Source organism: Bos taurus, chromosome 11 (genome assembly GCF_002263795.3).
Source record: "Bos taurus isolate L1 Dominette 01449 registration number 42190680 breed Hereford chromosome 11, ARS-UCD2.0, whole genome shotgun sequence".
Classification (NCBI taxonomy): domain Eukaryota; kingdom Metazoa; phylum Chordata; class Mammalia; order Artiodactyla; family Bovidae; genus Bos; species Bos taurus.
In genome coordinates this window covers 45,916,997-45,929,827 of record NC_037338.1, presented here as the reverse complement: position 1 = coordinate 45,929,827, position 12,831 = coordinate 45,916,997, and the positions used below count along the sequence as shown (strand labels likewise).

General features: G+C 47.7%; 1 protein-coding gene across 4 annotated transcripts in view; it reads left to right on the top strand.

Annotated features, from left to right (window-relative positions):
* The window catches only part of NCK2 (NCK adaptor protein 2), a 115,264-nt gene extending 104,356 nt beyond the window's left edge, over positions 1–10,908 (top strand). For all 4 annotated transcript variants that reach the window (XM_059891295.1, XM_005212779.3, XM_059891294.1 and 1 more), the window contains 1 exon segment: positions 9,681–10,908. In XM_059891295.1, coding sequence (XP_059747278.1) covers positions 9,681–9,688 — 8 coding nt within the window. In that variant the 3' untranslated portion in view covers positions 9,689–10,908.
* The last annotated feature ends 1,923 nt before the right edge of the window (positions 10,909–12,831 follow it).

Genomic DNA, 12,831 nt, shown 5'->3' with positions numbered 1-12,831 from the left:
GTCTTTGCCCACCTGTCATCTGCAACCGTGAGGAGCCGTTCAGATGGACAAGTCCATCGCTTATCCATTTTCTGCCTCCACTGCCTCTGCTTCCTGCCAGCACCTTCCCGTCTTCTTTCTGCCTGTTGTCTTTTTCCCTGTTCACTCTGGCATCTCTAAGGTGAGAGCCTACCGTTCAAAGCTGTGTGAGCCCGGAGCTCCACAGCCTGACCCAGCTTCGGGGTCCCGTTTCTGCAGGACCCACAGGCATCCTCATTCAGTTTCCTTTTCCTTCCTCTAGGTCTCTGTACTCAGGGCTCACCTTTGGTCATTGCAGGACCTGTGATTCCTCAGTAAGCATAGCTGCTTTTTTAGAGTGCCTCTTCAAGATGCATTTCATTTTTTTAAATATCCTGAGCAATTTCAGTATAAATGAGCAAGATTCTTGCTTGATACTTTGCATTTAAAAATATTCCGTATTTTTCTGTATTGAAAAGTAAAAAGATCTGAGTTCTGGGAAATCTGTGCTTGGGCGGAGGGCAGGAGGGGTGGACATATATTTCAGAACAACAAGCAAAGCATTGGCATATCCTACGATATCCAGGGTCAGTGATGTGTGGGTATTTCAAAGGCGTGTGTTAGACATGGTTTATCAGCCAGTGAATGAACCAGATGACCCTGCTTTGGCCCTTTTCTATCTTTCATCTCAATATCGAGTTTTCTCTCTCCCCCTCTCTTGCTCTCATTCCTCGCCTCTAATTGTCATTTACCTTTAGCAGCTAAAGATGGAACAGTGTCAGTTTCTTTGTATTTAATCATTATATTCCATCCATATCTCATTAAATCTAGAAAATTCAAAATTCCTACCTGCCTTCTCATCTAATGCTCATCATAAATCCTTATGTATTTGTTCAGACTTATTCTGTGGATACAGCTAGAAAACTGTATTACAGTGAAGAATAACCAGTAACTAAATTTCTGTGTACTCTGTAAACTGTCAGTGTTTTATTTTTTCAGTTGCTGTAGAAAGTGGCAGCTTACAACTAGGTTGAGGTCTGCAAAGCATCAGCCTGTGGTGTAGGAAGCCGTTTTTCTCTGTAAGATGTTAAAGATCCCAAAGAGGTCATCTATTTCCCTGTATTTTGTGTCCCTATGTTTTTGTGTCATTTATTACGAAGGGCTTTGGATGGAGTTTTATCTCTGCTGTATTATGTGTAAAAGAAGGTGAAGAGTGCTGAATCCCCTTTTTTTGGAGGGAGATGCTGTAGAAAGTGGAACAGAGGGCTGCTTGTTACCTGAAACCTGATTTGTGGTGAGAGCAGAAGGAGGCGGTGCAGGCGGCTGGGCTGTGTAACTGAGTGCCCTGGGGGGATCCCAGTCACGTGGCCGAGGGCGGCTCAGTGGCTCCTCCTGGTCCACAATGGGAGGAGACCTCCCGCTGCTGTCTCCTGCATGCTGCTCAGACTCTGCTCTCTCCTCCTGTGGACCTTTGCATACATCTGGAAAATTGTAGAGTACAGCTGCCCCCATCCCCCCAGTACCCCCTCCCTGCCCAGTCTAGGCACACACACCGTTCACACCTCACTCCTCCTCCTTTCCATCTGGGAAGCCTCTATGAGCCGTGCTCCTGGGTCCCATGATGGGGCCTGTGCTCACAGGTGTAACCGCCTTCATTCGTGGCTGTGCTGCCCCCATGGCAGCCAGGTCAGCACTGGAGTGCATGGTATGTTATCCTGTCGGCTGTTGAATCCCAGCACTGCGTGAGACCGTAGAAAATATTCTCCACATTCACTGATGATGCAATTGTCCAGCATGTGTGTGTAGATTCAGAGTGACTGGGAGCCAGCAGCAGCCAGAGGAGGTGCCAGCATGCCCAGCCCTGTCTCTGTGCTCATTGACCCCTGGGCTTGTGAACTCAGGTCAGACTTGGTAGCCTCTGGCTCAGGATTGCTGCCACCAGGGGTCCAGACAACCTCTCTTCAGGCTGCAAGTGTAACATGAAGAGAGATGAGTGTCCAATAAATCAGTGAGAACTGAAAAACAGCTCTTTCAAACTAGAGTGCAAGTGTGAGTGTGTGCATGCTCAGTAGCTCAGTCCTGTTCAACCTCATGGACTGTAGCCCACCAGGCTTCTCTGGTGAAATTTCCCAGGCAAGAATGCTGGAGTGGGTTGCTATTTCCTACTCCAGGGGATCTTCCCGATCCAGGGATCGAACCTGCATCTCATCTCCTGCATTGGCAGGCTGATTCTTTACCACTGAGCCACCTGAAAACTCTGTCAAATACTTCATCTGTAACAGTATTCAGAAACATTTTCATAAAAAACCCCAGATCATTAGCTCCCTTGATGTAAGTGTTTATTGATATACTTGCTGTTGTTGTTTAGTCGCTCAGTTGTGCCTGATTCTTTGCGACCTCATGGACTGCAGCATGCCAGGCTTCCCTATCCTTCACCATCTCCTGGAGCATGCTCAAACTCATGTCTGTTGAGTTGATGATGCCATCCAACCATCTCATCCTCTGTCACCTTCTTCTTCTCCTGTTCTCAATCTTTCCCAGCATCAGGGTCTTTTCTAATGAGTCAGCTCTTCACTTCAGGGGCCCAAAGTATTGGAGCCTCAGCATCAGTCCTTCCAATGAATATTCTGGGATGGCTTCCTTTAGGATTCACTGATTTGTTCTCCTTGCAGTCCAAGGGACTCTCAAGAGTCCCTCCAGCACCACTGTTCGAAAGCATCAATTCTTTGATGCTCAGCCTTCTTTGTGGATATACTGCTTGCATGTAAATTCACAAGTACCTGTTAGAAATGATTCCCTCCAAGAATTAAAAGCTGTAGTGGAAATTAAAAAAAAAAAAAAAACTGTATCTTGGGACTTCCCTAGTGGTCTAGTGGCTAAGACTCCGAGCTCACAATGTGGGGGACCCAGGTCCAATCGCTGGTCAGGGAACTAGATCCTGCATGCTGCAACTAAGACCCAGAGCAGCCAAATAATATTAAAAAAAAAAAAAGAAATGGGTCTAATAAATTTTAATATATGAGAAAGGTGTGTACAGCTGGCACATGTATTAATAGCACCAGTGTAAACCTTTCTATCTTCCTACTCCATTTCTTGTTAGCCATAACTGCAGAAGGACTGTGAACAGGCTAGTGTCCTAGGCTGGAGGGCTCCATTTTCATTTACAGAAGAGAGGTAATTCAGGCTTTGCTCCCAGTAATCTGCTGATCACTGCAGTCACTTAGCGAGGAGAAAAGAACATAAAAATTGCTAGGGTTTCTTTGAACTGTATCCCTTGTTTTTAAGAGCACTCAGGCACAGGCAGACCCAGAGCGAGGGGTGGGGGGCCCGCAGCCCCAGTAGGCACACTCCGGCCCTCCCAGCGAATGTTTTCTGCCCTGATTGTGGTTTCTCGGGGGCTTCCCTGGTGGCTCAGATGGTAAAGAGTCTGCCTGCAGTGTGAGAGACCCAGGTTCAATCCCTGAGTTGGGAAGATCCCCTGGAGAAGGAAATGGCAACCTACTCCAGTATTCTTGCCTGGAAAATCCCATGGACGGAGAAACCTGGCAGGTTACAGTCCATGAGGTCACAAAGAATCGGACATGACTTCAGTTTTCTGTGGTTTCTCAGCCAGTGAAGGGGAAACACCTTGTCCGATGAGATGAGCTGAGGAGCCCAGATGGAGGGAGGAGGGTTTGCATTCTGCTCTGCTCGGCTCTCCATAAATATTTCTTTCCTGGAGGCTGGCAAGCCCACCTCTTCTCTCAACTGCCAGGAGTCTTTACTGCCTGTCCTTTGAAAACAGTTCCTTCTCGACTTGCGGAGAAATTCTGCAAGAAGTGTTTACATTTTGGTCTCAAGATGCAAGCGAGGAAAGTACTTGCCCACCGGAGATGGTGTCTGAGGCATCTCACCGACCTCTAGGGGCCAGTGACTGCAAGTCAGTCCCACCCCAGATGCTGGGCTCGTGGGCTTCAGTCCTCTTCTCAGTGTGGTTGAGCCAGCAGTCAAGTTTCTGTGACATGCTTAGCTTCAGAGTGTTGCTGAGTCTTCCTGCCCAGTGCCCATGGCCAGTGCAGACCAGTGTGGCTAAATTAATTTAGCCTGTAAGGACCAAGACTGATGGCCCCAACTTCTCAGGGATCCGCTCCCCGCCCCCTACCCCCACCTCTGGAGCAGCCCCTTTTCTAGTCAGATCCAGGGGGCTGGCTTCTTGAGAAGGGAAGAGAATGCTGGCTGTGCCACCCAGGGGGGCCCCTGCAGGGAGTATCTAGAGCAAGGTCAAACCCCTCAGGACAGAGTCAGACAGGCTTCCCCAGCCTGGGGGTGGGCTTTGTCATGGACCTCCTCCAAGGTGCGTCTTAGCACATGAATCACATTCCTGTCTTGTTCTCACGGCCCTGACTGCTTGAAAGCACTGTGTGTGGTTCACTCAGACCTCATCTCAAACTGCATCTGAAGCCCCTGGACAGCCCTGCCCCTGAGCTGCTCATTCAGGGGGTCTGCGGTGGGGCCTGAGAATTCGCTTTTTCTGACAAGCACCCAGGTGATGCTACTGGACTTGGGAGCACAAATTGAGATGCCCTGGCCCAGTTCATCCTCAGGCTTCCTTTAGAACTTGGTGACGTGTAACAGTGCACTTTAGTACATAGATCAGAAGCACAGAGAGTTCTCCGAAGGTTCGGCACCCCCTGCTTGGTATAAACTCAATTCCTCCCATGTCCTTAAGTTCAAGCTCCTGCTCAGGAGCCCACAAAATTAAAATTACTGTCTCTGCTACAGCAACCAGTTTTACTGCCGTAATACATATGTACAGGAGACATATCAGGAGGCTAAATTAAGGTGCTTAAATGAAAAGCAAATTCAGAAAGTCATCTGCTGATTGTGGGGCATAAGTAAAATTGAGTCTATCACACAGTGACCCCATCTCACGCACGCCGTCTCACGCATGCCGTCTCACGCACTCCCTCCGTACGATGCTGCTTTGTCTATGAACTGATTAAAGAGTCTCTAAAACTAGCTCAGTGCCCGGCTGGTCCTAAACGTAAAACTGAAGTCGCCTTCTATCTTTATCAGAAGGCACAGGCTTTTGGCACAGAACATATATGCTTCTAAAAATGAACAGATCTTGAAAGTACACATTGCTTCTTGAAAACCGGAAACCCCAAGAGAGAGCTGAGCATGTATATACTGCTAACGTGTATATACTGCTAACGTGTATATACTGCTGGACACAGGGCATGGTGACTGCTCAAGTCTTCACCCACCAGAACTGACTGCAACGTGACAGGGGCCAAGGGGCTAATGCTCAGGCCGTCCTGTGCAGAGCACGTGTCGGGCGGTACCTGTTTACTTTGTTCTGTTTTCAGAACCATATACAGCATCCAGCTTGGGTGGGAATACTCATAACACTGAGGCCAGCTCACATTCATCTTGATCAGTCTTGTGTAAATGTGAAAATAGCAGTGAGAATAGTGCAGTTGATTACTTAAAATGTCCTTCTGTGCCGTTTGAGTTCAGTTCAGTTCAGTCGTTCAGTCATGTCCGACTCTTTGCGACCCCATGAACTGCAGCACGCCAGGCCTCCCTGTCCATCATCAACTCCCGGAGTTCACCCAGACTCACGTCCATCGAGTCAGTGATGCCATCCAGCCATCTCATCCTCTGTCGTCCCCTTCTCCTCCTGCCCCCAATCCCTCCCAGCATCAGAGTCTTTTCCAATGAGTCAACTCTTCGCATGAGGTGGCCAAAGTACTGGAGTTTCAGCTTTAGCGTCATTCCTTCCAAAGAAATCCCAGGGCTGATCTCCTACAGAATGGACTGGTTGGATCTCCTTGCAGTCCAAGGGACTCTCAAGAGTCTTCTCCAACACCACACTTCAAAAGCATCAATTCTTTGGCGCTCAGCCTTCTTCACAGTCCAGCTCTCACATCCATACATGACCACAGGAAAAACCATAGCCTTGACTAGACGGACTTTTGTTGGCAAAGTAATGTCTCTGCTTTTGAATATGCTATCTAGGTTGGTCATAACTTTCCTTCCAAGGAGTAAGCATCTTTTAATTTCATGGCTGCAGTCACCATCTGCAGTGATTTTGGAGCCCAAAAAATAAAGTCTGACACTGTTTCCACTGTATCTCCATCTATTTCCCATGAAGTGATGGGACCAGATGCCATGATCTTCGTTTTCTGAATGTTGAGCTTTAAGCCAACTTTTTCACTCTCTACTTTCACTTTCATCAGGAGGCTTTTTAGTTCCTCTTCACTTTCTGCCATAAGGGTGGTGTCATCTGCATGTCTGAGGTTATTGATATTTCTCCCGGCAATCTTGATTCCAGCTTGTGCTTCTTCCAGCCCAGTCTTTCTCATGATGTACTCTGCATAGAAGTTAAATAAGCAGGGTGACAATATACAGCCTTGACATACTCCTTTTCCTATTTGGAACCAGTCTGTTGTTCCATGTCCAGTTCTAACTGTTGGTTCCTGACCTGCATACAGGTTTCTCAAGAGGCAGGTCAGGTGGTCTGGTATTCCTATATCTTGAAGAATTTTCCACAGTTTATTGTGATCCACACAGTCAAAGGCTTTGGCATAGTCAATAAAGCAGAAATAGATGTTTTTCTGGAACTCTCTTGCTTTTATACTATTTTAAATTTTTTGTATTAAAGTATGGCCAATTAATGAGGCTTTCCTGGTGGCTCAGTGGTAAAGAATCCACCTGCCAATTCAGGAGATGCAGGAGACTCAGGTTCGATCCCTGGGTCAAGAAAATCCCCTGGAGGAGGATATGGCAACCTATTTCAGTATTCTTGACTGAGAATCCCATGGACAGAGGAGCCTGGTAGGCTACAGTCCCTGGGATCACGAAGAGTCGGACATGAGTTAGCAACTAAACAACAGTGGCCAATTAACAATGTTGTGATAGTTTCGGGTGCATGGCAGGGGAACTCAGCCATACATATACATGTATCCGTTTTCCTCCAAACTCCCCTCCCATCCAGGCTGCCACATAACACACTGAGCAGAGTTTCTTGTTTTATACAGTATGTCCTTGTTGGTTATCTGTTTTAAATATAGCAGTGTGCTGGTTGATCTGATGAATCATTCATGAGGACTCATTTCTTTTTTGGGGAAGGGGCATAAGAGATCAAGTTGGGGAAATAATTTTCAAGTTCTATGTCCCCCTGCTCCTGCTGCTAAGTCACTTCAGTCATGTCCGACTCTGTGCGACCCCATAGACGGCAGCCCACCAGGCTCCCCCATCCCTGGGATTCTCCAGGCAAGAACACTGGAGTGGGTTGCCATTTCCTTCTCCAATGCATGAAAGTGAAAAGTGAAAGTGAAGTCACTCAGTCGTGTCCGACACTCAGCGACCCCATGGACTGCAGCCTACCAGGCTCCTCTGTCCATGGGATTTTCCAGGCAAGAGCATGGGAGTGGGGTGCCGTTGCCTTCTCCCTGTATCCCACATCTACCCCTAATCCTCTAATGGGTGTGATTCTGGAAATAACATACAACCCAAAGCCTAATTGGATCTAAAGCTTCCTATCTCTTCCTGAAATTTTATCCCCCCAGTGTTTTCTGGGTTTCCCCCAAGGCATTGGGCCCTGAGTTTAGTATAGAGATAAGATGAGGTTTTCCCCTCAAAGATTTATTTGGTCTATTTTGGGCAAAGGGACACACAGTTACTAACTAATTGAATATGTCTATCTCTGTGATACTGTTTTTAAATTTATTTATTTTAATTGGAGGATAATTACAATATTGTGATGCTGACAGTTGTGACTGTTGGGGACCAGTGGCCCACCCCAGATCTGGGTTCTCCTAGACACCCCTTTCCCTGAGTTGTCATTAGTTTATATAGAGTTGTCTCTCATTTTGCAAGATCTGTTCACTTTTGATCAGACATTTGCAGAGTCAGTGTAAAAACCAGTGAAGGGATGCTTGTTGGTTTTGTCCTGGTGGGAGACATGTGAGCAGGGGCTGGGTTGATAGGTCATCAACAGCAGTGAGTTCCTGGTTTGGGGAAGGGTGAAAGTCTGGGCTCAGAATTCACTTTAGACCTGGATCATACAGCTCCCACTATCTGTTGGGCTCTCTGTGGACACAGCTGTGGATTAGACGCAGCCCTGACCCACAGATGTGTCAGAATGTCTTCTGCTGGACAGTAGCCAAGGAGGTGTTTTCAGTGAAAACAAATCCATGTAGCAATGCAGGAGATGTGGATTTGATCCCTGGGTTGGGACAATTCCCTGGAGAAGGAAATGACAGCCCACTCCAGTGTTCTTGCCTGGAGAATCCCATGGATAGAGGAGCCTGGTGGGCTGTAGTCCATGGGGTCTCGAAGAGTCAGACACAACTGAGCGACAATAACAACAAAGCCAAGGAGAGCGGAGCTTATCCAGTCTGGGGATGCAGAGGCATCTCCACGTGGCCATTCTGTGCTCTGAGACCCTCAGGAATGGTTGAGCAGGGAGAGGGACAAGGGGTGGCTCAGAAACGGCAAGAACAGGAGTGACAGTGAGACGGGGGCAGGGGCGACATTCCTTCCATCTCACTGGTCGGGTCTGTGTCACCCATCATGTTCCAGTCTCATTCCTTGAAGTTATCCACCTTTCCTAGCACTGCTTATTGAAGGGACCATCTTTTTTCTGGTGTATATTCTTGCCTCCTTTGTCACAGAGTAATTGACCCCGAAAGTGTGGATTTATTTCTGGGCTCTCTATTCTGTTCCATTGACTTTTTTGTAAATCAAAGATTATAATTGTACAATATAGAGAAGTATAGAACAAAAGACAATTATTGGAGGATAACTACCCTACAGTATTGTGTTGGTCTCTGCTGCACATCAACATGAATCACCCACAGGTATACATATGTCCCCTCCCTTGTGAAGCCCCGTCCTGTTTCTCTCTGCATCCCACCCCTCTAGGTTGTCACAGAGCACTGGGTTGAGCTCCCACTGGCTCCCGTACACATATGGTAATATATATGTTCCATGCTATTCTCTCAGTTCGTCCCACTCTCTCCTTCCCCCAGTGTGCCCAAAGGTCTGTTCTCTCTCTGTGTCTCTACTGCTGCCCTGCAGATAGGTTCATGAGTACCATCTTCCTAGATTCCATACACATGTGTTAATACACAATATTTGTCTTTCTTTTTCTGACTTCACTTTGTATAATAGGCTCTAGGTTCACCCACCTCATTAGGACTCATTCACATGCATTCTTTTTCTTTTATAGCTGAGTAACATTTCCAATTGCATATATATATACCACAGTTTCTGTATTCATTCATCTGTCTGTTCCATTGACCTTGGTGCCTATACTCGGGCCAGCACCATGCTGTTGGCTGAGCTCCTAATAGTGGTAGAAGCCAGAGGAAGTGTATTTCTAGCCACTGCCTATGTACAGACCAGTTTCTACAAATCCAAGAACTAGCTAGGGAAATGAAAAACGTGCATTGGTTAGCATCGGTACTGTACGTTTCAGAACAAGTCTCCGTTTTCAAATAGCGAAAGTACATTTTGCACCGAAAGTACTGAGTTCAGTGTCACTTTTCTTCGATCCAGAGCACGAGCATCTCACCAGCCTCCGGGTGGTTCTAAAGATCAGGAGGTGGCTGCCCTGGGTGTGGACCGGAGCCCAGGCTCCCCAGCCGGTGCACGGAGCCCAGTGGTAACCTGTGTGTGTTCTCTTTCCCCCACAGCCCAGTGACTTCTCCGTGTCTCTCAAAGCATCAGGGAAGAACAAGCATTTCAAGGTTCAGCTGGTGGACAATGTCTACTGCATTGGGCAGCGGCGCTTCCACACCATGGACGAGCTGGTGGAGCACTATAAGAAGGCCCCCATCTTCACCAGCGAGCACGGGGAGAAGCTCTACCTCGTCCGGGCGCTGCAGTGATGCCCCGGGAAGGCGCCCTGGCTGGGCTCTCCTGCAGGCCCCGTTCTCTCCGCCTGGTCCCCTCTTTGTCCAGGTCGGTTATTTGCCACCGCCCCACTCTTTGCCATCCCGGGCCCTCCCGGCTGGTTTTCGTGATGAGAGGTGGACAGAGCGAGTCGGTTCACTTTATTCCTCCTCCGTGGGAGACAGCCTTAGTCCATTCACACCGCTCGAGCCAGCAGATCCCCTTACAGACCTCGGGCGCCATGTGGATGCACCAGAGCTGCCCTTATGTCCATGAGCCACAGAGCAGGCGGCACCTGCCTGGGGACCCCCAGTCCTGACCCCAGCAGCCCTCCATCCGTGTTGTTTGCGCTCCCACGGCTCCCAGGCTCTCCGGGGACAACCCTGGGCGCTGTTAGCAATACTGGAACCACCGGGCAAGACGGGAGGGAAGATGCTGTCCAGTGCCTTTGGGGCTGCGCTTGCAATAAAGAAAAGAGGTCCTGGAATGCCGGTTTGCAGAAGAGGGGCCAGAGACTGGGGGAGACGGTGGTTTCGGAAATTCCCCCCCAACGTGCCATCAGCAGAGTGCTCTTTCCTCTTGCCCTTCGGCTCGTTTCAAGCTCACAGTGATGTATTTAATTCTCAAAGTCATAAGTACCTGTAGCCATTTGTTGACACTAATGCAGATGATTAAGGAAAACAGGTGATCTTTGGGGAGGGGAGCAACCCACACTTCACACACACACACACACACACATACACACACACACACCCACACACCCACACACAAAATATATATATATATATAGTATTTGCTTTACAGGGAAATTTTTCAGGGTTTACAAAAGGATATGTGATTGGTAGTAAGAGACACAGAATGTTTATGAAGAAATTGCATTTTCTTTTCTCTTTACATCTGAACTCCTTTATAGTTCCAATATACAGTCTTGAGATGGCACATTCCTACAGTTGAGGAAGGGGTCTTGAGACCTCCTAAACTGCATACTCAGTTTTTTGGATATTGTAATAAAAAAGTATTATGACGAGACCCTGTGTGTGTTCATCTTTTGCCAAGCCTGGACTGAGCAGTGGGTAAGGGGTTCCTATAAGCTTGAGCATTCAGTGCCCCCAGGGGAGCGCTTTGAGGAGGACTTCTAATAAACTTATTACTTGTGTGTTTTCTTTTTCTTCGACCACATTTTTGTATCTTGAAATAATCAATTTTAATTAGCATGACTCCAAGAGAAACCAGAATCTCAAGTTTGGTCTTAAAATTACTCTTTGGAAATTATATACGTCACCAACCTGTTATCAGCTAGCCTTCTCTCCTCTAGCTTTCCTTTCCCATCTCCTGCCTGCCTTTCATGCACTGGGGAAGCCATTATCCAGCCCCTCTGAGTGCTGGGCACTGGGAATACAGAGCCAGAGAGCACTGGCTTGCAGCAGACATGTGCTCATCTCCCCCTCTTTGCTGGACTCAGCATCCTTGTCCCAGCTCCTTGAGGTGGTTCTGTGATCATACCCATCACACAGATGGAGAAGGTGAGTCACCAGATGATTGCATAAGGGTGTGGCTGCTGCCTCCTGGAGCAGGTGGCAAGCCCAGGGTCTGGCTTCAGGACCACACTTCCCCCCAACAATGCCGGCCTTGGGAGGCTCCTCTCTGCGAGTTTATTGTATCTTTAGTTGCCTTTGTTATACATTTGATGATAAATTAGAAATTTGGTGTCTGGTACCTGAAATTGATGGGGCTTATGTGACTCAATGATAGAGAATCTGCCTGCCAGTGCAGGAGATGTGGGTTCAATCCTTGGTCAGGAAGATCTCTTCGAGAAGGAAGTGACAACCCACTGCCGTATTCTTGCCTGGGAAATCCCGTGGACAGAGCCTGGCGGGCTACAGTTCATGGGGTCTCAAAAGAGTCGGACACGACTTAGGAACTAAACAATCTGAGGTTGGGGGCACCCAGTTACATAAGAGTGGACCTCTAGGTGAGTGAGGCAGACCATCACCTTAGACAAAACAGGTAGATCCTGGGCCTTGTCATGGAAATCCCACTTCCTCCCAACTTTCAGATCTTCCTGTTGTGAGTTCCACCTGGACCTCATGCAGGAGTCCCTCTATACTGAGAGTGCCTGGACACCAAAATAACTGATACAGCCATTCAGGAAGAAATAAAGGACACATTACAAACACATGTTTTGGCTTAAGGAGCCTCTTTAAGGTTTATGGTTGTAATTGACAATTATTTTTAATCTCAGACAACTGAGGAGGGGATCTCTAGCTCCCTGGGGTCGATCAGAATTTGCATCTATGAGGTTCCATGAGGAGGGGTTAGGGGTGTCCAGCAGGGTCCCTGTGTGGTTTGAAATGTGAATCACCAGCAGTCCATCCAGGTACACTTGTGCTGTCACCTTTCTGCACACCCAGAGGTTCCCTGGACAAGTCTTGCAGTTCCCTTCTTTGCACAGACATTGGAGGACAGTAACACCTGGTGGTTTGTGGTCTGTGTGACTGCTCATATGTTTGCGTTAAATGTGCCTTCATTTTCCAGGAAGAACCTGTGATTTACAGTCTAGAGCCACCAGGATCCCCACATGTGGCTTCTGCAGAATGCCACAAACTCATGTTTCTTGGGCACTCAAGCTGTCTATCTGCTCTCCCAAAGTGCCTCTCAAAGGAAACTCTTAACTGGACACGTCTTGCAGTTCCCTTCCTTGATATCTCCTGAAGATACGCCGTTTCCAAAGCATTTGTGGTGCTGTACTGCTGTGTCTTTGGTTTCCATGTGCTGACTGGTTCGTGATCTGATCATTCACCATTCCTCCCACCCAGCACCAGAATGCCAAAATAGTAAGACCAAAGTTCAGATGGAGAGTGTAACAGAGTTGGAAAGTTTTCTTTTAAAATTCTACTTTTCAATAAATATGGGTCTGGTTTTGGCCAGCTGCTCCCTAGAATCCAATGTTTT